The sequence below is a fragment of the Scyliorhinus canicula genome, chromosome 28 (assembly GCF_902713615.1).
Source record: "Scyliorhinus canicula chromosome 28, sScyCan1.1, whole genome shotgun sequence".
Lineage (NCBI taxonomy): Eukaryota > Metazoa > Chordata > Chondrichthyes > Carcharhiniformes > Scyliorhinidae > Scyliorhinus > Scyliorhinus canicula.
Genome location: NC_052173.1, coordinates 1958316 through 1981820, shown reverse-complemented (window position 1 = coordinate 1981820; position 23505 = coordinate 1958316). Strand labels below are relative to the sequence as shown.

Below are 23505 nucleotides of genomic sequence, written 5' to 3'. Positions count from 1 at the left end.
CAAAGATGTGCAGGTTAGGTAGATTAGCCATGTTAAATTGTCCCTTAGTGTCCAAAGGTGTACAGGTTAGGTGGATTGGCCATGATTAAATTGTCCCTTAGTGTCCAAAGATGTGCAGGTTAGGTGGATTGGCCATGTTAAATTGTCCCTTAGTGTCCAAAGGTGTACAGGTTAGGTAGATTAGCCATGTTAAATTGTCCCTTAGTGTCCAAAGATGTGCAGGTTAGGTGGATTGGCCATGTTAAATTGTCACTCAGTGTCCAAAGGTGTACAGGTTACGTGGATTGGCCATGTTAAATTGTCCCTTAGTGTCCAAAGGTGTACAGGTTACGTGGATTGGCCATGTTAAATTGTCCCTTAGTGTCCAAAGATGTACAGGTTAGGTGGATTGGCCATGATAAATTGTCCCTTAGTGTCCAGGGATGTGCAAGTTATGGGGTTTCAGCAATAGAGAGGGGTGGATGGGGGAGTGAATATGAATAGAGTGCTGATTCAAAGGATCAGTGCTGACTCGATGGGCCAAATGGCCCCCTGCAATGCAGGGAATCTATTTCCTGGGGAAAGCCAGGAACTCTCCCTTTGATACTGGCAATGGGTCAAAGACTGCAACCAGAATTTAAGGTCCAGTCTAAATGGGGCAAAATTCCATCCGAGATGTGTTCCATATTTGCTGCATTCACCCCAGAGTTAATGAGGCTTACGGCCTCTCTTGCCCTGGCCTGTTGTCAGAAGCATTATAGCCACATCCGATCCGATCTAGCAAGAGTCCGAGATGGTGATGAGAGTGGAAAAGGTGTGGGCTCCCTGGAATGTACAGTTCTGGACCAAACCTTTATTCAATGTACAATATTAGATACCCAGAAACCCATGGGGCAGGATTGTGTAGTTCCCCCCTCACCGTCTGATTCTCTGCGGTGTGCCATTCACTGGCAGCGGGATTTCCCATTGTAGACCCCGCGTACCACCGGGAAACCCACGGGAGTGGGGGGGCACCGCTGGCGGGAGCAGAGAATTCCAATCACGCTCCCAATGGACAGTCACAAACATCATGAGGGTTTCTCCTCAACGTACTTACATAGATCTCATTGTTATTGAATCGTGTCTTCAGGTTTGAAAGTAATGACTCGTCGGTGAGCGGGTCTAGGAGCACCATGTCACCCACCCCAACCATATTGTCCAGATAGGATGACTTCTTCGCCATGGTTGGTTACTGTAAGGAATAACACCAACATGAAAATAATGAAGCTATTTAGCAGCCTATAAAATATTGACATTGTTTGCATTGCAGGCAGCTATCTCTTGTTGTGAATGCAGCCTCTGTCCTATCGCAATGTTTAAAGTCCAATTTCTCTCTGTTCCTGGCACGAGCTGTAAATGATACTTCATTTCACCGACATATCCTCTCAACAACCGCTGCCCAGTATGAGTCATTTTAGTGTGAGCGAATGCTGCATTGTCACTTTTAACTAACATGGATTTGTTTTCAAAAGAACACACTCGGTGATGGTGCGCTGGAGGGGGCTCCAAGGGGCCAAGGCGCGATGGAGGGGGCTCTGAGGGGCCAAGGCGCGATGGAGGGGGCTCTGAGGGGTCACAGTGCGCTGGAGGGGGCTCCGAGGGGTCACGGTGTGCTGGAGGGGGCTCTGAGGGGGTCACGGTGCACTGGAGGGGGCTCTGAGGGGTCACAGTGCGCTGGAGGGGCTCCGAGGGGGTCACGGTGTGCTGGAGGGGGCTCTGAGGGGTCACAGTGCGCTGGAGGGGGCTCCGAGGGGGTCACGGTGTGCTGGAGGGGGCTCTGAGGGGGTCACGGTGCGCTGGAGGGGGCTGTGAGGGGTCACAGTGTACTGGAGGGGGCTCTGAGGGTCACGGTGTGCTGGAGGGGGCTCTGAGGGGTCACGGTGCGCTGGAGGGGGCTGTGAGGGGTCACAGTGTACTGGAGGGGGCTCTGAGGGGTCACGGTGCGCTGGAGGGGGCTCTGAGGGGTCACGGCGTGCTGGAGGGGGCTCCGAGGGGTCATGGTGCACTGGAGGGGGCTCTGAGGGGTCACGGTGTGCTGGAGGGGGCTCCGAGGGGTCACAGTGCACTGGAGGGGGCTCTGAAGGGTCACGGTGCGCTGGAGGGGGCTCCGAGGGGTCACGCTGCACTGGAGGGGGCTCCGGGGGACACGGTGCGCTGGAGGGGGCTCCGAGGGGTCACGGTGCGCTGGAGGGGGCTCCGAGGGGTCACAGTGCACTGGAGGGGGCTCCGGGGGACACGGTGCGCTGGAGGGGGCTCCGAGGGGTCACGGTGCGCTGGAGGGGGCTCCGAGGGGTCACAGTGCGCTGGAGGGGGCTCCGGGGGACACGGTGCGCTGGAGGGGGCTCCGGGGGACACGGTGTGCTGGAGGGGGCTCCGAGGGGTGACGGTGCGCTGGAGGGGGCTCCGAGGGGTCACAGTGCGCTGGAGGGGGCTCCGAAGGGTCACTGCGCGCTGGAGGGGGCTCCGAGGGGTCACAGTGCATTGGAGGGGGCTCTGAGGGGTCACAGTGCACTGGAAGTGGGCTCTGAGGGGTCACAGTGCACTGGAGGGGGCTCCGAGGGGTCATGGTGCACTGGAGGGTGCTCCGAGGGGTCACAGCACACTGGAGGGGGCTCTGAGGGGTCACAGTGCATTGGAGGGGGCTCTGAGGGGTCACAGTGCACTGGAGGGGCTCCGAGGGGTCACAGTGCATTGGAGGGGGCTCTGAGGGGTCACAGTGCACTGGAGGGGGCTCCGAGGGGTCATGGTGCACTGGAGGGTGCTCTGAGGGGTCACAGTGCGCTGGAGGGGGCTCCGAGGGGTCATGGTGCACTGGAGGGGGCTCTGAGGGGTCATGGCGCACTGGAGGGGGCTCCGAGGGGTCACAGTGCATTGGAGGGGGCTCTGAGGGGTCACAGTGCACTGGAGGGGGCTCCAAGGGGTCACGCTGCACTGGAGGGGGCTCCGAGGGGTCACGCTGCACTGGAGGGGTCTCCGAGGGGTCACGGTGTACTGGAGGGGGCTCCGAGGGGTCACGCTGCACTGGAGGGTGCTCCGAGGGGTCATGGTGCACTGGAGGGGGCTCCGGTGGGACACTGTGCGCTGGAGGGGGCTCCGAGGGGTCACAGTGCGCTGGAGGGTGCTCCGAGGGGTCACAGTGCGCTGGAGGGGGCTCCGAGGGGTCACAGTGCGCTGGAGGGGGCTCCGAGGGGTCATGGTGCACTGGAGGGGGCTCCGGGGGACACGGTGTGCTGGAGGGGGCTCCGAGGGGTCACGGTGCGCTGGAGGGGGCTCCAAGGGGTCACAGTGCGCTGGAGGGGGCTCCGAGGGGTCATGGTGCGCTGGAGGGGGCTCCGAGGGGTCACAGTGCGCTGGAGGGGGCTCCGAGGGGTCACGGTGCGCTGGAGGGGGCTCCGAGGGGTCACAGTGCACTGGAGGGGGCTCCGGGGGACACGGTGCGCTGGAGGGGGCTCCGGGGGACACGGTGTGTTGGAGGGGGCTCCGAGGGGTCACAGTGCGCTGGAGGGGGCTCCGAGGGGTCACAGTGCGCTGGAGGGGGCTCCGAGGGGTGACGGTGCGCTGGAGGGGGCTCCGAGGGGTCACAGTGCGCTGGAGGGGGCTCCGAAGGGTCACTGCGCGCTGGAGGGGGCTCCGAGGGGTCACAGTGCATTGGAGGGGGCTCCGAGGGGTCACAGTGCACTGGAGTGGGCTCTGAGGGGTCACAGTGCACTGGAGGGGGCTCCGAGGGGTCATGGTGCACTGGAGGGTGCTCCGAGGGGTCACAGCACACTGGAGGGGGCTCCGAGGGGTCACAGTGCATTGGAGGGGGCTCTGAGGGGTCACAGTGCACTGGAGGGGGCTCCGAGGGGTCACAGTGCATTGGAGGGGGCTCTGAGGGGTCACAGTGCATTGGAGGGGGCTCTGAGGGGTCACAGTGCACTGGAGGGGGCTCCGAGGGGTCACAGTGCATTGGAGGGGGCTCTGAGGGGTCACAGTGCACTGGAGGGGGCTCCGAGGGGTCATGGTGCACTGGAGGGTGCTCTGAGGGGTCACAGTGCGCTGGAGGGGGCTCCGAGGGGTCATGGTGCACTGGAGGGGGCTCTGAGGGGTCATGGCGCACTGGAGGGGGCTCCGAGGGGTCACAGTGCATTGGAGGGGGCTCTGAGGGGTCACAGTGCACTGGAGGGGGCTCCGAGGGGTCACGCTGCACTGGAGGGGTCTCCGAGGGGTCACGGTGTACTGGAGGGGGCTCCGAGGGGTCACGCTGCACTGGAGGGTGCTCCGAGGGGTCACACTGCACTGGAGGGGGCTCCGAGGGGTCACGCTGCACTGGAGGGGGCTCCGAGGGGTCATGGTGCACTGGAGGGGGCTCCGAGGGGTCATGGTGCACTGGAGGGGGCTCCGAGGGGTCACGCTGCACTGGAGGGTGCTCCGAGGGGTCACAGCACACTGGAGGGGGCACTGAGGGGTCATGGCGCACTGGAGGGGGCTCCGAGAGGTCATGCTGCACTGGAGGGGGCTCCGAGGGGTCACGGTGCACTGGAGGGGGCTCCGAGGGGTCACGCTGCACTGGAGGGGGCTCCGGGGGTCACGCTGCACTGGGGGGGGGCTCCGAGGGGTCACGGTGCACTGGAGGGGGCTCCGAGGGGTCACGCTGCACTGGAGGGGGCTCCGGGGGTCACGCTGCACTGGGGGGGGCTCCGAGGGGTCACGCTGCACTGGAGGGGGGCTCCGAGGGGCCACGGTGTGCTGGAGGGGGCTCCGAGGGGTCATGGTTCACTGGAGGGGGCTCCGAGGGGTCACGCTGCACTGGAGGGGGCTCCGGGGGGTCACGCTGCACTGGAGGGGGCTCCGAGGGGTCACGGTGCGCTGGAGGGGGCTCCGAGGGGTCATGGTGCGCTGGAGGGGGCTCCGAGGGGTCACAGCACACTGGAGGGGGCACTGAGGGGTCATGGCGCACTGGAGGGGGCTCCGAGAGGTCACGCTGCACTGGAGGGGGCTCCGAGGGGTCACGGTGCACTGGAGGGGGCTCCGAGGGGTCACGCTGCACTGGAGGGGGCTCCGGGGGTCACGCTGCACTGGGGGGGGGCTCCGAGGGGTCACGCTGCACTGGAGGGGGCTCCGAGGGGCCACGGTGCGCTGGAGGGGGCTCCGAGGGGTCATGGTTCACTGGAGGGGGCTCCGAGGGGTCACGCTGCACTGGAGGGGGCTCCGGGGGGTCACGCTGCACTGGAGGGGGCTCCGAGGGGTCACGGTGTGCTGGAGGGGGCTCCGAGGGGTCACAGCGCACTGGAGGGGGCTCCGAGGGGTCACGGTGCGCTGGAGGGTGCTCCGAGGGGTCACAGTGCGCTGGAGGGGGCTCTGAGGGGTCACAGTGCACTGGAGGGGGCTCTGAGGGGTCACAGTGCGCTGGAGGGGGCTCTGAGGGGTCATGGTGCACTGGAGGGGGCTCCGGGGGACACAGTGCGCTGGAGGGGGCTCTGAGGGGTCACAGTGCGCTGGAGGGGGCTCCGAGGGGTCACAGTGCACTGGAGGGGGCTCCGAGGGGTCATGGTGCGTTGGAGGGGGCTCCGAGGGGTCACGGCGCACTGGAGGGGCTCAGAGGGGTCACACTGCACTGGAGGGGGCTCCGAGGGGTCATGGTGCACTGGAGGGTGCTCTGAGGGGCCACGCTGCACTGGAGGGGGCTCCGAGGGGCCCTGGCGTGATGGAGGGGGCTCCGAGGGGTCATGGTGCGCTGGAGGGGGCTCCGAGGGGTGACGGTGCGCTGGAGGGGGCTCCGAGGGGTCACAGTGCACTGGAGGGGGCTCTGAGGGGTCACGGTGTGCTGGAGGGGGCTCCGAGGGGTCACGGCGCACTGGAGGGGGCTCCGAGGGGTCACAGTGCGCTGGAGGGGGCTCCGAGGGGTCACGGCACACTGGAGGGGGCTCCAAGGGGTCACGGCGCGCTGGAGGGGGCTCTGAGGGGTCACAGTGCGCTGGAGGGGGCTCCGAGGGGTCACGCTGCACTGGAGGGGGCTCCGAGGGGTCACGCTGCACTGGAGGGGGCTCCGAGGGGTCATGCTGCACTGGAGGGGGCTCCGAGGGTCACAGTGTGCTGGAGGGGGCTCCGAGGGGTCACGGCACACTGGAGGGGGCTCCGAGGGGTCATGGTGCACTGGAGGGGGCTCCGAGGGGTCATGGTGCGCTGGAGGGGGCTCCGAGGGGTCACGGCGTGCTGGAGGGTGCTCCGGGGGGCCACAGTGCACTGGAGGGGGCTCCGAGGGGTCACGGCGCACTGGAGGGGGCTCCGAGGGGTCACGGTGTACTGGAGGGGGCTCCGAGGGGTCACGCTGCACTGGAGGGGGCTCCGAGGGGTCACGCTGCGCTGGAGGGGGCTCCGAGGGGTCACGGTGTGCTGGAGGGGGCTCCGAGGGGTCACGGCGCACTGGAGGGGGCTCTGAGGGGTCACAGTGCGCTGGAGGGGGCTCCGAGGGGTCACGCTGCACTGGAGGGGGCTCCGAGGGGTCACGGCGCACTGGAGGGGGCTCCGAGGGGTCACAGTGCACTGGAGGGGTCTCCGAGGGGTCACGGTGTACTGGAGGGGGCTCCGAGGGGTCACGCTGCACTGGAGGGGGCTCTGAGGGGTCACAGTGCGCTGGAGGGTGCTCCGGGGGGCCACAGTGCACTGGAGGGGGCTCCGAGGGGTCACGCTGCGCTGGAGGGGGCTCCGAGGGGTCACAGTGCACTGGAGGGGGCTCCGAGGGGTCATGGTGCGCTGGAGGGGGCTCCGAGGGGTCACGGTGTGCTGGAGGGGGCTCCGGGGGTCACGCTGCACTGGAGGGGGCTCCGAGGGGTCATGGTGCGCTGGAGGGGGCTCCGAGGGGTCACAGTGCGCTGGAGGGGGCTCCGAGGGGGTCACGGTGCACTGGAGGGGGCTCCGAGGGGTCACGCTGCGCTGGAGGGGGCTCCGAGGGGTCACGGCACGCTGGGGGAAGTGGCACTGAAGTGGATTCTAACTCGAGCCCCAATGGAGACCCTACTTCGGCTCTCAGTTGAGTTGAAAGCAGCCACCTGGGTCTGAGAAAATGAACGATGTCTCCCCAAGGAAGATGACTATTAAGAGCTGTTACCATCTTTCAATAATTTCCTTCGCCAAATTATTTTTATTTTTAAATTTAGCATACCCAATTCTTTTTTTCCAATTAAGGGGCAATTTAGCGTGGCCAATCCACCTACCCTGCGCGTCTTTTTGTTGTGGGTGTGAAACCCACGCAGACACGGGGAGAATGTGCAAACTCCACACGGACAGTGACCCAGAGCCGGGATCGAACCTGGGACCTCAGCGCCGTGAGGCAGCAGGGCTAACCCACTGTGCCACCGTGCTGCCCTCATTCGCCAAATTATAATCAGCCGGATATTATAAGCATCTGGGGGGTCTCTCTCCAAGAATTGTATCTTCCTACTTCTGGAAAATACAAGAGAGGTGGGTTCTTAAACTGTGTACAAGAAACGTTATACTTTCCCAACTTATTTACAACTTTATTTAAGGACTATTTAACATGCAATGCACTTTAAAGTGGACAAATAGATCACAACGTCAATGACTATAAAAAGATAAAAAACGTAGGGTGGAATTCTCCCAAAGAATTTCTAAGTGTGATCTCCGGCGGCAAACGAGGTGTAGTCATCGAGCCAGAGAGCACAGGAAAGGCTCGGCAGTCCATCCTGTCTGTGCCGGTCAAAAACAACCACCGAACCATTCTAATCCCATTTCCCAGCTCTTGGCCCATTGCCGCGCCTGCCTTGGGATCGCAAGCGCTCACCTAAATACTTCTTTAATGTTCTGAGGGTGTCTGCCTCCCTTTCTGGCAGTGAGTTCCAAACTCCCATCACCCTCTGGGTGAAAATGTTTTCCCTCACATCCCCTCGAAATCTGCTTCCCCTCACCTTAAATCTCTGCCCCCTGGTCCCTGATCCCTCACCAAGGGGAAAAGTTTCTTCCTGTCTATCTGTGCCCCTCACAATTTTAGACATCTCAATCCTGTCCCCCCTCAGTCTCCTCTGCTCCAAGGAAAACAATCCCAGTCTATCCGATCACTCTCCATCACTAACACTCTCCAGCCCAGGCAACATCCTGGTAAATCTCCTCTGCACCCTTTCCAATGCTATCACATCCCTCCTGTATTGTGTGTTAAGTAATAGAACATAGAAAATACAGCACAGAACAGGCCCTTCGGCCCACGATGTTGTGCCAAACTTTTGTCCTAGATTTAGAACAAATTAATCTACACCCCATCTTCTACCGTAATCCATGTACCTATCCAATAGTCGCTTGAAGGCCCCTAATGTTTCCGACTCAACTACTTCCACAGGCAGTGCATTCCATGCCCCCACTACTCTCTGGGTAAAGAACCTACCTCTGACCTCCCCCCTATATCTTCCACCATTTACCTTAAATTTATGTCCCCTTGTAATGGTGTGTTCCACCTGGGGAAAAAGTCTCTGACTGTCTACTCTATCTATTCCCCTGATCATCTTATAAACCTCTATCAAGTCACCCCTCATCCTTCTCTGTTCTAATGAGAAAAGATGTGGAGATGCCGGCGTTGGACTGGGGTGAGCACAGTAAGAAGTCTTACAACACCAGGTTAAAGTCCAACAGGTTTGTTTCAAACACGAGCTTTCGGAGCACGGCTCCTTCTTCAGGTGAATGGAAAGGCTTGTTCCAGAAATGTTTATATAGACACAGTCAGAGATGCCCCGGAATGCGAGCACCTGCAGGCAATCAAATCATCAAAGATGCAGAGAGAGAGGTAACTCCAGGTTAAAGAGGTGTGAATTGTCCCAAGCCAGTTCAGTCGGTAGGCCTCTGCAAGTCCAGGCTTGTTGGTGGGGGCCGAATGTAATGCGACATGAATCCCAGATCCCGGTTGAGTCCGCATTCATGCGTGCGGAACTTAGCTATAAGTTTTTGCTCAGCAATTTTGCGTTGTCGCGTCTCCTGAAGGCCTCCTTGTAGAATGCTGACCCGGAGATCAGAGGCTGAATGTCCTTGACTGCTGAAGTGTTCCCCAACTGGAAGGGAACAGTCCTGCCTGTTGATAGTCGCACGATGCCCGTTTATTCGTTATCGCAGTGTCTGCATGGTCTCGCCAATGTACCACGCTTCGGGACATCCTCGGGCCCTCGTACGAACGGGATATGGCGCTCGACTCATTGATCGACAGTTCCACCGCGCCACAGCAAAGAACCGCACCGACCTCCTCAGAAGACAAACACGGGACACCACTGACAGAGTACCCTTCGTCGTCCAGTACTTTCCTGGGGCGGAGAAACTACGACATCTTCTTCGCAGCCTCCAACACATCATCAGCGAGGATGGACATCTTGCCAAGGTCATCCCCACACCCCCACTACTGGCCTTCAAACAACCGCGCAACCTCAAACAAACCATTGTTTGCAGCAAATTACCCAGCCTTCAGAACAGCAACCACAACACCACAAAACCCTGCCAGGGTAATCTCTGCAAGACATGCCAGATCATCGACATGGACACCACCATTACACGTGGAAACACCACCCACCAGGTACGCGGCGCATACTCGTGCGACTCGACCAATGTAGTCTACCTCATATGCTGCAGGAAAGGATGTCCCAAAGCGTGGTACATTGGCGAGACCATGCAGACACTGCGACAACGAATAAACGGGCATCGTGCGACTATCAACAGGCAGGACTGTTCCCTTCCAGTTGGGGAACACTTCAGCAGTCAAGGACATTCAGCCTCTGATCTCCGGGTCAGCATTCTACAAGGAGGCCTTCAGGAGACGCGACAACGCAAAATTGCTGAGCAAAAACTTATAGCTAAGTTCCGCACGCATGAATGCGGACTCAACCGGGATCTGGGATTCATGTCGCATTACATTCGGCCCCCACCAACAAGCCTGGACTTGCAGAGGCCTACCGACTGAACTGGCTTGGGACAATTCACACCTCTTTAACCTGGAGTTACCTCTCTCTCTGCATCTTTGATGATTTGATTGCCTGCAGGTGCTCGCATTCCGGGGCATCTCTGACTGTGTCTATATAAACATTTCTGGAACAAGCCTTTCCATTCACCTGAAGAAGGAGCCGTGCTCCGAAAGCTCGTGTTTGAAACAAACCTGTTGGACTTTAACCTGGTGTTGTAAGACTTCTTACTGTGCTAATGAGAAAAGGCCCAGCACCCTCAACCTTTCCTCGTAAGACCTACTCTCCATTCCAGGCAACATACTGGTAAATCTCCTCTGCACCTTTTCCAAAGCTTCCACATCCTTCCTAAAATGAGGCGACCAGTACTGCACACAGTACTCCAAATGTGGATTTACCAAGGTTTTGTACAGCTGCATCATCACCTCACGGCTGTTAAATTCAATCCCTCTGCTAATGAACGCTAGCACACCATTGGCCTTGATCACAGCTCTATCCACTTGAGTGGCAACTTTCAAAGATTTATGAACATAGACCCCAAGATCTCTCTCCTCCTCCACATTGCCAAGAACCCTACCGTTAACCCTGTATTCCACATTCATATTTGTCCTTCCAAAATGGACAACCTCACACTCCATCTGCCACTTCTCAGCCCAGCTCTGCATCTTATCTATGTCTCTTTGCAGCCGACAACAGCCCTCCTCACTATCCACAACTCCACCAATCTTTGTATCATCTGCACATTTACTGACCCACCCTTCAACTCCCTCATCCAAGTCATTAATCACAAACAGCAGAGGACCCAGAACCTATCCATGCGGTACACCACTGGTAACTGGGCTCCAGGCTGAATATTTACCATCCACCACCACTCTCTGACTTCTATCGGTTAGCCAGTTTGTTATCCAACTGGCCAAATTTCCCACTATCCCATCCTCCTTACTTTCTGCATAAGCCTACAATGGGGAACCTTATCAAATGCCTTACTAAAATCCATGTACACTACATCCACTGCTTTACCTTCATCCACATGCTTGGTCACCTCCTCAAAGAATTCAATAAGACTTGTGAGGCAAGACCTACCCCTCACAAATCCGTGCTGACTATCCCTAATCAAGCAATGTCTTTCCAGATGCTCAGAAATCCTATCCCTCAGTACCCTTTCCATTACTTTGCCTACCACCGAAGTAAGACTAACTGGCCTGTAATTCCCAGGGTTATCCCTATTCCCTTTTTTGAACAGGGACACGACATTCGCCACTCTCCAATCCTCTGGTACCACCCCTGTTGACAGTGAGGACGAAAAGATCATTGCCAATTTAATTTCTTGCTTTCCATAGAATCCTTGGATATATCCCGTCAGGCCCGGGGGACTTGTTTATCCTCAAGTTTTTCAAAACGCCCAACACATCTTCCTTCCTGACAAGTATCTCCTCGAGCTTATCAGTCTGTTTCACACTGTCCTCTCCAACAATATGGCCCCTCTCGTTTGTAAATACTGAAGAAAAGTACTCGTTCAAGACCTCTCCTATCTCTTCAGACTCAATACACAATCTCCCGCTACTGTCCTTGATCGGACCCACCCTCGCTCTAGTCATTCTCATATTTCTTACATATATGTAAAAGGCCTTGGGGTTTTCCTTGATCCTACCCGCCAAAGATTTTTCATGCCCTCTCTTAGCTCTCCTAATCCCTTTCTTCAGTTCCCTCCTGGCTATCTTGTATCCCTCCAGCGTCCTGTCTGAACCTTGTTTCCTCAGCCTTACATAAGTCTCCGTCTTACTCTTAACAAGACATTCAACCTCTCTTGTCAACCATGGTTCCCTCACTCGACCATCTCTTCCCTGCCTGACAGGGACATACATATCAAAGACACGTAGTACCTGTTCCTTGAACAAGTTCCACATTTCACTTGTGTCCTTCCCTGACAGCCTATGTTCCCAACTTATGCACTTCAATTCTTGTCTGACAGCATTGTATTTACCCTTCCCCCAATTGTAAAGCTTGCCCTGTTGCACGCACCAATGCCTCTCCATTACTAAAGTGAAAGTCACAGAATTGTGGTCACTGCCTCCAAAATGCTCCCCCACTAACAAATCTATCACTTGCCCTGGTTCATTACCAAGTACCAAATCCAATATGGCCTCCCCTCTGGTCGGACAATCCACATACTGTGTTAGAAAAGCTTCCTGGACACACTGCACAAACACCACCCCATCCAAACTATTTGATCGAAAGAGTTTCCACTCAATATTTGGGAAGTTGAAGTCACCCATGACTACTACCCTATTACTTCTGCACCTGTCCAAAATCTGTTTCCCAATCTGTTCCTCCACATCTCTGCTGCTATTGGGGGGCCTATAGAAAACTCCCAACAAGGTGACTGCTCCTTTCCTATTTCTGACATCAACCCATACTACCTCAATAGGAAGATCCTCCTCGAACTGCCTTAATTGAGCATTCCAATTAGTTGTCTGATTTATGTCAAGTATCCAATAATTGACACTGATTATGTAAAGGGGCTTCAGGTGGCCTTTGTGTCAGGTGATGTGATGATAGAGTTTTGTGCAGTCTGTTGAAGTAAATTAAAGGTGTTTGTGGAAAAGGACTCTTTATACAACAGCAGCTAAGCGTCTAACAGATGGTAGCAGAGGATGGTTGCTGTGAAAATGTGAAGGGTTGAAAGATACAACTTTTCCAGATCAAACCAAGGAGTGAGTGAGAAGAAAAAAACACAAAGATATATGGCTGAACCCAGGATAAAGATGGCTGGATATGACTGCCCCTCCCCTTATTTTCTGAAAGGGAATCGTACGACCAATGGAGAAGTGTGGTAGTTATGTGGACTAAGGTGACTGCTTTAGGAAAGAGAAACAAGGTATGGCATTGGCTCTTTCTTTACCATATGGCAGTAAAATCCGAAACCAAGTGCTTTCTGAGCTTGAGTTGGAAGAGTTAGACTCCGAAGGAGGACTGGCGACTTTATTACATTATATGGATAAGATTTATAAGAAAGATGACTTGTTAAGTGCGTATGGAGCATGGTCGGATTTTGATAAGTTCCGGAAAATGGAGGATTTATCCATGGAAGACTGTATAATGGAATTTGGCAGACTATATAAAAGGCTGCAGAAACACAGGCTGGAATTTCCACAGTCTGTGTTGGCCTTTAAATTGCTTGACTGTGTTAGAGTGAGCAACATGGATAGGCTCCTGGTTTTGACAGGAGTTCAGTTTACAGATAACAATACCTTATTCGAACAGATGACAACAGCTTTAAAAAACAATTCTGGGGAAACATTCAAATCCAATGGCTCTGATGACCCAAATAAGTCAGCCTGCTATAAGGCAGAATATGGAAGATACACTACTAACAGGATGGCGAAATCGTATGGCTACGAACAGGTTTCAAGACTATAAAAGGAGACCGAGACAAGGAAATTATGAAGACAGAAACCCAGTTAGAACCTACAATAGGAGGATGAACCCCAGAAATGCACGGGGCATGATAAATCGATGTTTTCGATGTGACTCTCAATACCATTCTGCTTTCAACTGTCCAACTCGTTATGATGGAATATTTGAAGCGACACATGACACGGAAGAGTCAAAAGAGGAAAAAGATAGTGACCAGAAAGAAGGCATTGGCCTATTAACAAGCTGTTTTACGCCGGTAATGAGGGTGTTGGTTGCAGAATCCTTCAACTGTGCTGTATTGGACAGTGGCTGCACATCTACTGTGTGTGGGATTGACTGGTTAAAATGTTATCTGGCCTCTTTGGATGCTGAAAATCATAAGGCTAAGGAATTTGAAAGTTCCACAAATTTCAGGTTTGTGGATGATAATACTCTGAAGTCGCTAAAAAGAGTGGTGATCCCTTGCAATATTGCCGGAGTGAATCATTTCATTAGCACGGATGTTGTATCAAGTGAGATACCTTTGCTTCTGAGCAGACCATCGATGAAGAAAGCACACATGAAGCTGGATATGGAACAGGATAAGGCAACAGTTTTTGGAAAGACGGTGGACTTACAATTTACACAGTCGGGACACTATTGTATTCCATTATTGACAAATAATATTTCAAGTAGAGTGGTTAGGATGTATTAATGACAGTTGATAATGCGACTTTAGCTGGTAAAAAGCTTATTGTAGTAAAACTGCATAGGCAATTTGCACATCTGTCTCCTCGGAGGCTGAAAAATTAATTAAAGGATGCAGGGGTAAGGGATGACGGCTATACTAAACTGATAGACCAGTTTAGTGATCGCTGTGAAGTTTGCAGGAAGTACAGAAGGACACCAGCCCAACCGATAGTAACCCTACCTTTGGCCAGGGATTTTAATGACATTGTGGCCATGGACCTTAAGATCTGGGATAAAGCAAATAATATATTTATTTTGCATTTTGTAGATTTAGCAACCAGATTTAGTCAGTCAACAATTGTACAAAGTAAAGAAAAGAGAGTAATTCTGGATCAAATCGTGGAAAAATGGATCAGGTCAGGAATGGGCCCACTGGCAAAATTCTTTACGGACATTGGGGGAGAATTTGCTAATGATAAGTTTAGGGACATGTGTGAAAATGCGAATATCACAGTTCTGAATACGGCTGCAGAAAGCCCATTTAGTAATGGTGTGTGTGTGAAAGAAACCATGCGGTAATAGATGACATGCTCTGGAAAATTTTGGCAGATCGACCAAACTGCAAGCTAAATTCAACTTTAGCATGGGAGGTACATGCAAAGAATTCATTACAGATGGATGGGGGCTATAGTCCCTATCTTTTATAAAGAGCGTTTTTCTTCCAACTTTATTATTGTCACAAGTAGGCTTACATTAACACTGCAATGAAGTTACTGTGAAAATAACCTAGTCGCCACACTCCGGCGCCTGTTCGGGTCACAGAGGGAGAATTCAGAATGTCCAATTCACCTAACAGCACGTCTTTGGATTGTGGGAGGAAACCGGAGCACCCGGAGGAAACCCACGCAGACACGGGAAGAACATGCAGACTCCACACAGACAGGGACCCAAGCCGGGAGTCGACCCTGGCGCTGTGAAACCACAGTGCGAACCATTGTGCTACCGTGCCGCTGGGGAATATGCCTTAAAATTGGTTTGTTATTGAATAGGGGAACTAAGAGAGGTCATAGTGGGAGCTAGTGTAAGGTACAGGTGAGGTCCTGTTGAGATCTGTTGGAAGCAGAGCTGTAAGGCCAGTCCTGCCCATGTGTATGTTGGAAGGCTTCTGGGTACATAATGGCCATCAATGAATCGGTGTCCATTTTTTCAATTCTAAAGTATAATGTCCTCAATATATATGAATTCTACCTGTTTGTTTCTGTATTTTCTTCACAGCACATGGTACTGGAGGGAACTCTGGAGGCGCAGTTCACTGGAGGATGAAATGAAAATCGCTTAGTGTCACGAGTAGGCTTCAATGAAGTTACTGTGAAAAGCCCCTAGTCGCCACATTCCGGCACCTGTCCGGGGAGGCTGGTACGGGAATCGAACCGTGCTGCTGGCCTGCTTGGTCTGCTTTCAAAGCCAGCGATTTAGCCGAGTGAGCTAATCCCCTCATTGCGGAAGCGCATACTCCCAAAGGATTGTGGGATTGTCATTAGTCTCCAGCCAATGGTAAGCAGGCAGGTGTAATTGAAAATACAGAAAAATGTGTCATTTGAAAATAACAAACCAGTTCACAAGAAGGAAGAGAACTACGCTCCAGAGAAGAATCTTTTAGACAGGATTGGGGGGAAACTAATGATACAATTGGCTACATATTTGAGGGAATTAAATGACAGAACCCGGAGGAAAACTTTACGGGTTAGAAACAAATCAAAATATCAAATTATTACTGAACAGTGAAACCTCCGGTCAGACATCTCTAACTGGACATTAGCTGATGGATGATCTGTGGCCTCCATGGGGTATGTACTACACGGTGGAGTTATTAAGGGTCGCGGCAGACAGCAGCGACTGACGAGGAACCCCAACATGATAAATAACAATCGTTTAAGAATTGTTGTAGCTTGATGCCACGGTGGGAAAATTGTTACCAATGCAGCAAAACAATATTGCATTGAAGAGCTGTAATCGTTATTAAAGAAAGAAATGTCATGTAAATTGGTAGGGACTGCTATATATATATGATATGGGGGGTATGTGTGCCTTTAAAGAACTTGATCCGCATTTCTAAACTGTGTGAATGTTTTAATAGAGGGGGAATAGTCGTGGTTTAGTGTGTTTTCTTGATTTAACTGCATAGAACATCACAAATAATATTAATGATGTTGTTACGCCATATTTAGTATGTAATAATTATTAGTCCCAAAGGCACAAAGGGATGTGTCGATATTGTATCTTATTTTTAGTATTAAAATTGTGATAACAGTTGCAAATATGAAAAGTTGTAACACACAGTCTATTTGTGTGGTTAGGTAATGAGTAATATGTTAAGATAAGACTTAATTTTTTTTACTATGTATTTAACAATGGGGAGAATTTATTTGGAAAAGTGACAGTTCAATGTGGTTTTACAAATGCTGTAATGGAAAATATACACTTTCATGTTGTAAGGGAAATGATGACAGACGAAAGGGATTTGAAGGAAATTTGTCAGAAAGATATTCTCTCATGTAAACCAGGGGTTGGCAGACATACATGGTTCACGACAATGTTAGACATTAATGTGGAAGTTAGGAATACAAGCAGGATCAATTAAACATTTTAAATAAATGAAGCAAGGGAATCAGTGGGTGGTACATGATATCATAATTTACCATTCCAATCAGAAACGGAAAGCAATTTGGATGATGGAAAAATGGGACACGTAACAGCCAGTGATGGACAAAAGACCTTTTTGGTTACTTTTTTTTTTTTAAATACTTTTTATTGAAGAAATTTTTCAGAGTACAAACATTTTAACCCCCCCTACATTTGAATTATATCAAAACAAAGTCAAACCCCCCTACTTAACAAGAATCCCCCCCCCACCCCCTACCCGCGCGCCCCCCCCCGCCTCCCCCCCCCCCCCCCCGCCTCCCCCCCCCCCCCCGCCGACGAACCGGCCGCCAGACCACCTTGTCGTTTCTGGCAGTGTCCTCGGGCAGGCCTTGCCCGTGACACCACCGATACCGTGTTTCCTTCGTTGTTATCCCCCCTCCCCCCCCTCCCCTCCCCCACCCCCTCCCCCCCCCCTCCCTCCCGCCCTCCCCTCCCCTCCCGGGTTGCTGCTGTCACGCCCTCAGTTTCTATCTCTGATCCAAGAGGTCTAGGAAGGGTTGCCATCGCCTGAAAAACCCCTGCACCGACCCTCTCAGGGCGAATTTGATTCTTTCCAATTGGATGAAGTTTGCCATGTCGTTTAACCAGGTGTTAACACTTGGAGGCCTTTCGTCCCTCCACTGAATCAGGATCCTCCTCCGAGCCACCAAGGACGCAAAGGCTAATATTCCAGCCTCCCTCGCCTCCTGTACCCCCGGTTCCACCCCAACCCCGAAGATCGCAAGTCCCCATCCTGGCTTGACCCTGGACCCCACCACTCTCGACACCGTCCCTGCCACCCCCTTCCAGAACTCCTCCAGTGCCGGACATGCCCAAAACATATGTGCATGATTCGCAGGGCTTCCCGAACATCTAATACACCTGTCTTCACCCCCGAAAAACCGACTCATCCTTGTCCCCGCCATGTGGGCTCTATGCAGTACCTTAAATTGAATGAGACTCAGTCTCGCACATGACGACGACGAGTTGACCCTCTCTAGGGCGTCTGCCCATGTCCCATCCTCTATCTGTTCCCCCAGCTCTACCTCCCACTTGTCTTTCAACTCCACTACTGGTACCTCCTCCACCTCCTGCATAATCTTATAAATGTCCGAGATCTTCCCCTCCCCGACCCAGACCCCTGATAGCACCCTATCACTCGCCCCCCTGTCGGGAAGCACGGGAAACCCCTCTACCTGTCGTCTGGCAAATGCCTTCACTTGGAGGTACCTGAACGTGTTCCCCGGGGGAGCCCAAATTTCTCCTCCAGCTCTCCCAAGCTCGCAAACCTCCCCTCTATAAACAAGTCCTTCAGTTGCCTAATGCCCACCCTCTGCCAGCTCAGAAATCCCCCTCCTGTATTTCCCGGTGCAAATCTGTGGTTCCCTCTTAGTGGTGCCCTTATCAAACCCCCCACTTCCCCCCTGTGTCGCCTCCACTGCCCCCAGATCTTGAGGGTGGCCGCCACCACCGGGCTCGTGGTATACCTCGTGGGAGGGAGCGGCCATGGTGCCGTTACCAGTGCCCCTAAGCTTATGTTGCCACAGGACGCCCTCTCCATACGCTTCCAAGCTGCCCCCTCCCCTTCCATCATCCACTTTCGTACCATCGATGCATTTGCCGCCCAGTAATATCCTGAAAGATTGGGTAACGCCAGCCCTCCACTATCCCTACTCCGCTCCAAAAAGACCCTTCTAACTCTAGGGGTGCCATGTGCCCACACGTACCCCATGATACTACTCGTTACCTTCTTGAAAAAGGCCCTAGGGAGGAAGATGGGCAGACACTGGAACAAAAACAAGAACCTCGGGAGGACCGTCATTTTAACTGACTGCACCCTCCCTGCCAGCGACAGCGGCACCATGTCCCACCTCTTAAACTCCTCCTCCATCTGTTCCACCAGTCTGGAAAAGTTCAACTTGTGGAGGGTCCCCCAGTTCTTTGCCACCTGCACCCCCAAGTACCTGAAACTTTTTACTGCTCTTTTGAAGGGGAGCCTCCCAATTCCCTCCCCTTGGTCTCCCGAGTGTATTACAAAGACCTCACTTTTCCCCAGATTTAATTTATATCCCGAAAAGTCCCCGAACTCCGCTAGTATTTCCATAACCTCCGGCATTCCCCCCTCCGGGTCTGCCACATACAGCAACAGGTCATCCGCATAGAGCGAGACCCGATGCTCCTCCCCTCCCCTTGTCAGTCCCCTCCACCCCCCTGAACCCCTCAGTGCCATCGCTAACGGTTCAATCGCTAATGCAAAGAGTAAGGGGGATAGGGGACATCCCTGCCTAGTACCTCGATGGAGCCCAAAATATTCTGACCTCCTCCCGTTTGTTACCACACTCGCCATCGGGGCCGAATAGAGCAGCTTTACCCACTTGATAAATCCCTCCCCAAACCCAAACCTTTCCAACGTCTCCCACAAGTATTCCCACTCCACCCTATCGAATGCCTTCTCCGCGTCTAGCGCTACCACTATCTCCGCCTCCCCCTCCACTGCTGGCATCATAATCACATTTAACAATCTCCGGACATTTGTGTTAAGTTGGCGTCCCTTCACGAACCCCGTCTGGTCTTCATGGATTACCCCTGGCACACAATCCTCTATCCTGGTTGCCAGGACCTTTGCTAACAGCTTGGCATCTACATTTAAGAGGGAGATGGGCCTGTAGGACCCGCACTGGACCGGGTCCTTGTCCCGCTTCAAAATCAAGGAGATCAGGGCCTGCGACATTGTTGGAGGCAGAACCCCCCCCTCGCGCGCCTCATTGAAGGCTCGCACCAGCACTGGGCCCACCAAGTCCACAAATTTCCTGTAAAACTCCACCGGGAACCCATCCGGCCCCGGCGCCTTCCCCGCCTGCATCTGGCCTATCCCTTTAATTAGCTCCTGCAGCTCTATCGGCGCCCCCAACCCTTCTACCAGCTCCTCCTGTACCTTTGGGAACCTCAATTTGTCGAGAAAGTTCTCCATTCCCCCTCTCCTCTTCGGCGGTTCAGACCTATACAATTCCCTGTAGAAGTCCCTGAAGACCCTATTCACCTCTTGCCCCTTCTGCACTACGTCCCCACCCCTCTCTCTCACTCCCCCAATCTCTCTGGCTGCATCTCGCTTACGAAGCTGGTGTGCCAGCATCCTGCTCGCCTTTTCCCCGTACTCATACGCCGCACCCTGCGCCCTTCTCCACTGCGTCTCCGCCTTCCTAGTGGTCAGTAGGTCGAACCTGGCCTGTAAACTGCGCCGCTCCCTCAATAGCCCCTCCTCTGGTGCCGCCGCATATTTCCTATCTACTTCTAGGAGCTCCCCCACCAGCCTCTCCCTTTCCTGCCTCTCCTTCCTCTCTCTGTGTGCCCTTATGGAGATCAGCTCTCCTCTAATCACTGCTTTCAAGGCCTCCCAGACCGTCCCCACCTGCACCTCACCCGTGTCGTTCGTACCCAGATAGTTCTCAATGCCCGTTCTAACCCTTCTGCACACCTCTTCGTCCGCCAACAGCCCCACAACAGGCGCCACAACGGGCGCTGATCCCGCGCCTCCCCCAATTCCACGTCCACCCAATGTGGTGCATGGTCCGATATCGCAATGGCCGAGTACTCCGTGTCCTGCACTCTCGGTATCAGCCCCCTGTTCAATACGAAAAAGTCTATCCTGGAGTACACTCTGTGGACGTGGGAGAAAAAAGAATACTCCCTCGCCCTAGGCCTACCAAATCTCCATGGGTCTACCCCTCCCATCTGCTCCATAAACCCCCTTAACACCTCTGCCGCTGCCGGCCTCCTATTCGTCCTGGAACTCGATCTATCCAGCCCAGGGTCCAACACCGTATTAAAGTCCCCTCCCATGATCAGGCCCCCTGCCTCCAGTCCCGGGATGAGGCCCAGCAGGCGCCTCATAAAGCCCGCGTCGTCCCAATTCGGGGCATACACATTCACCAGCACCACATTCTCTCCCTGCAACCTACCCCTCACCATCACATACCTGCCATCCTTGTCTGCCACCACTTCTGCCGCCACGAACGACACCCTCTTTCCCACCAGAATCGCCACCCCCCGGTTCTTGACATCCAAGCCTGAGTGGAACACCTGTCCCACCCACCCCCTTCTCAGGCGGACCTGATCTGCTACCCTCAAGTGAGTCTCCTGCAACATCGCTACATCAGCCTTCAGTCCCTTCAGGTGCGAGAAGACCCTTGATCTTTTAACCGGCCCATTCAGCCCCCTTACATTCCACGTAATCAATCGGATCGCAGGGCGACCCGTCCCTGCTCCCTGTCGATTAGCCATGTTCTGTCCCTTGCTCGCCCCGGGTCATCCCTCCCTTTCTGACCCGTTTCCCATAGCGATGGCCCCCCCCCCCCCCCCCCCCCCCAGCTCTCCCCTTCTCGTCCCTGGTCTTTCCAGCAGCAACCCGGTATCTCCCCCTAACCCTCCCTCCCCCCCCCCCCCCCCCCCCCCCCCTGGCTAGGACCCTTCCTAGCCACGATGTGCCCAACATCGTACTCCCGAGAGTCAGCTGATCTCCGCTGACCCGGCTGCTCCTGCCACACTCCGACTCCTCCCGGTTCGAGGGGGGGGGAGGGGCCTCCCCCCCCCCCCGCCATTCCACTCTGACCCCGCTCCAGCGCGGGAAAGGCCGCCATTACTGGCCACGCCCCACTCTTCTCCCCTCCTCTCTCCTCCATCCCGCGCGCGGGAAAAACAAAGGAAAGCCCGCGCTTTCGCCCGGCCACACCCCGCCCCGCCATCTTCCACTCCCCCCCATCCCCATCCACGCCCGTGAAGGATCCCCTTAAAACCCCAGAGATAAACCCGCATGATCAACCCACTCCCCCCCGTCCCGTCTTCCCAACTTAACAATATAAATACCCAATGGCAAATAAATACATAAATACTTAACTACATACTTAAATAGCAAAATAATTAAATAGCTATCAACTAACAATGTGCTTAACCATCACCCTCCATCAAACAGTATAAATAACCACAGATAACCATAACCAGAGAGGGAAGAAAAAACAAAAAAAGACCAAACACCCGAAGAAAAAGGGGTAAAAAGGGTAAATGACTAAGGGAAGTTGGAAACGGGAAGAAACACACCATAAGAAGAAAACGACCCGCAATAGAAATTTCAACAGTTCAAATATACAGAAACACCAAACAACTCGAAACCTTCAAGATATTCAAAAAGTCAAACGTTCAAGAAAAGCCAAACAATCCAAGAAACTGTTACCCAGCTCCGACCTGGCCTGAAAAGAAAAGGGCCACTTGCTCAATCAAGAGTACCCAGGCGGCTACGACCGCCGGTGCTCCCAGGTTTTAGTTCATGTCCAGCTTTTCGTCTTGTACAAAGGTCCAGGCCTCCTCTGGGAACTCAAAATAATGATGTTGGTCCTTGTAGGTGACCCACAAGCGCGCCGGCTGCAGCATTCCAAATTTGATCCTCTTCGCGTGTAGCACCGCCTTCGTCCGGTTGTACCGGGCCCGCCGCTTTGCCACCTCCGCACTCCAGTCCTGGTACACCCTTACCGTCGAGTTCTGCCACTTACTGCTTTTCTCCCTTTTTGCCCACCTCAGGACTTTCTCCCGATCACATAGCCGCTGGAACCGCACCAGCACCGCCCTCGGGGGCTCGTTTGCCCTAGGCCTCCTGGCCATGACCCGGTATGCCTCTTCCAATTCCAGGGGCGCAGGACCGGCCCCTTCCCCCATCAGGGAGCTCAGCATCTCCGCAACATATCTCGGGAGATCCGACCCCTCCAGGCCTTCTTCTAGGCCCAGGATCCTCAAATTTTTCCTCCTCATCCGAGTGTCCAGCTCCTCGAAACGGCTCTGCCACTTCAGGTGGAGTGCCTCGTGCACCTCCACCTTTGCCCCGAGGACCGTGGCCTCCTCCTCCCTCGCGGTCATCTCCTGCTGCAGCTCTCTGATCGACGCCTCTTGGGTCGCCTGGGCTCCCACCAACCTGGTGGTCGTCGCGTTCATGGACTCTAAGAGCTCCACTTTCAGCTCCGTGAAAAAACGGAGGAGAGCGGCCTGCTGCTCCTCCGCCCATTTCCTCCATTCCTCCGGTGCGCCGCCGGCCGCCATTTTGATTTTCTTCCCCCGCTTTTTTTGGGGAGCTGCTGCCACTTTTCTTGCCGCTCCACTCCGAGTACCGACCATAAAATCGGTCTAGTTCTCCTCAGGGGACCTTCCCCCACCGGGATTCGTCTTTTCAGCACCGTTGGGGCCCTCCAATTGGCCCGAAAACACCTTTGTCGCAGGAGCTTCCAAATGTGCGACTTAGCTAGTCATAGCCGCAACCGGAAGCCCACCTTTTTGGTTACTGATGGACTGAGTTGTGTGCTGTTTCTAAGGGACATGAGGAACCTTCTACGGTGCTGCTATCCCCAAGGAAGTAAAATGCTTTGGAGGTAGTGGAACACACGGAAAGCGATTGTTACCTTCCTGAGAAACAACGGCTATGGTTCACGGTAATTGGACTTGAGGGGGGAAAAAAAGACTCTTATCGACACTGGTCTGAGATATGGATACATTTACGTGTTGATTTTGGTGCACAATTTAAAATTCCAACACATGCATACAAATGACAAAGATCGGGGATATATGTTAGTTAGTACAATTGGATGGGGGGGGGGGGGGACAATTAACTAAATGATATAGTTATGTTTCAAATGTCAAGACGGGGTGTAATTGAAAATACAGGAAAATGTGTCATTTGAAACATGGAAGTCTGGCAATATCTGGTCTGAGAGGGTACAGGGAAAGATCCCACAAAAGGTTAATAGCAGCT

General features: G+C 54.0%; 1 protein-coding gene across 1 annotated transcript in view; it reads right to left on the bottom strand.

Moving 5' to 3' along the window:
* LOC119958078 (unconventional myosin-Ib) overlaps positions 1-23505 on the bottom strand; it is a 54879-nt gene that overhangs the window by 31074 nt on the left and 300 nt on the right. Inside the window, exon 2 of the mRNA XM_038786304.1 lies at positions 1076-1210. Coding sequence (XP_038642232.1) covers positions 1076-1201 — 126 coding nt within the window. The 5' untranslated portion in view covers positions 1202-1210. The remainder of the gene's footprint in view (positions 1-1075; positions 1211-23505) is intronic.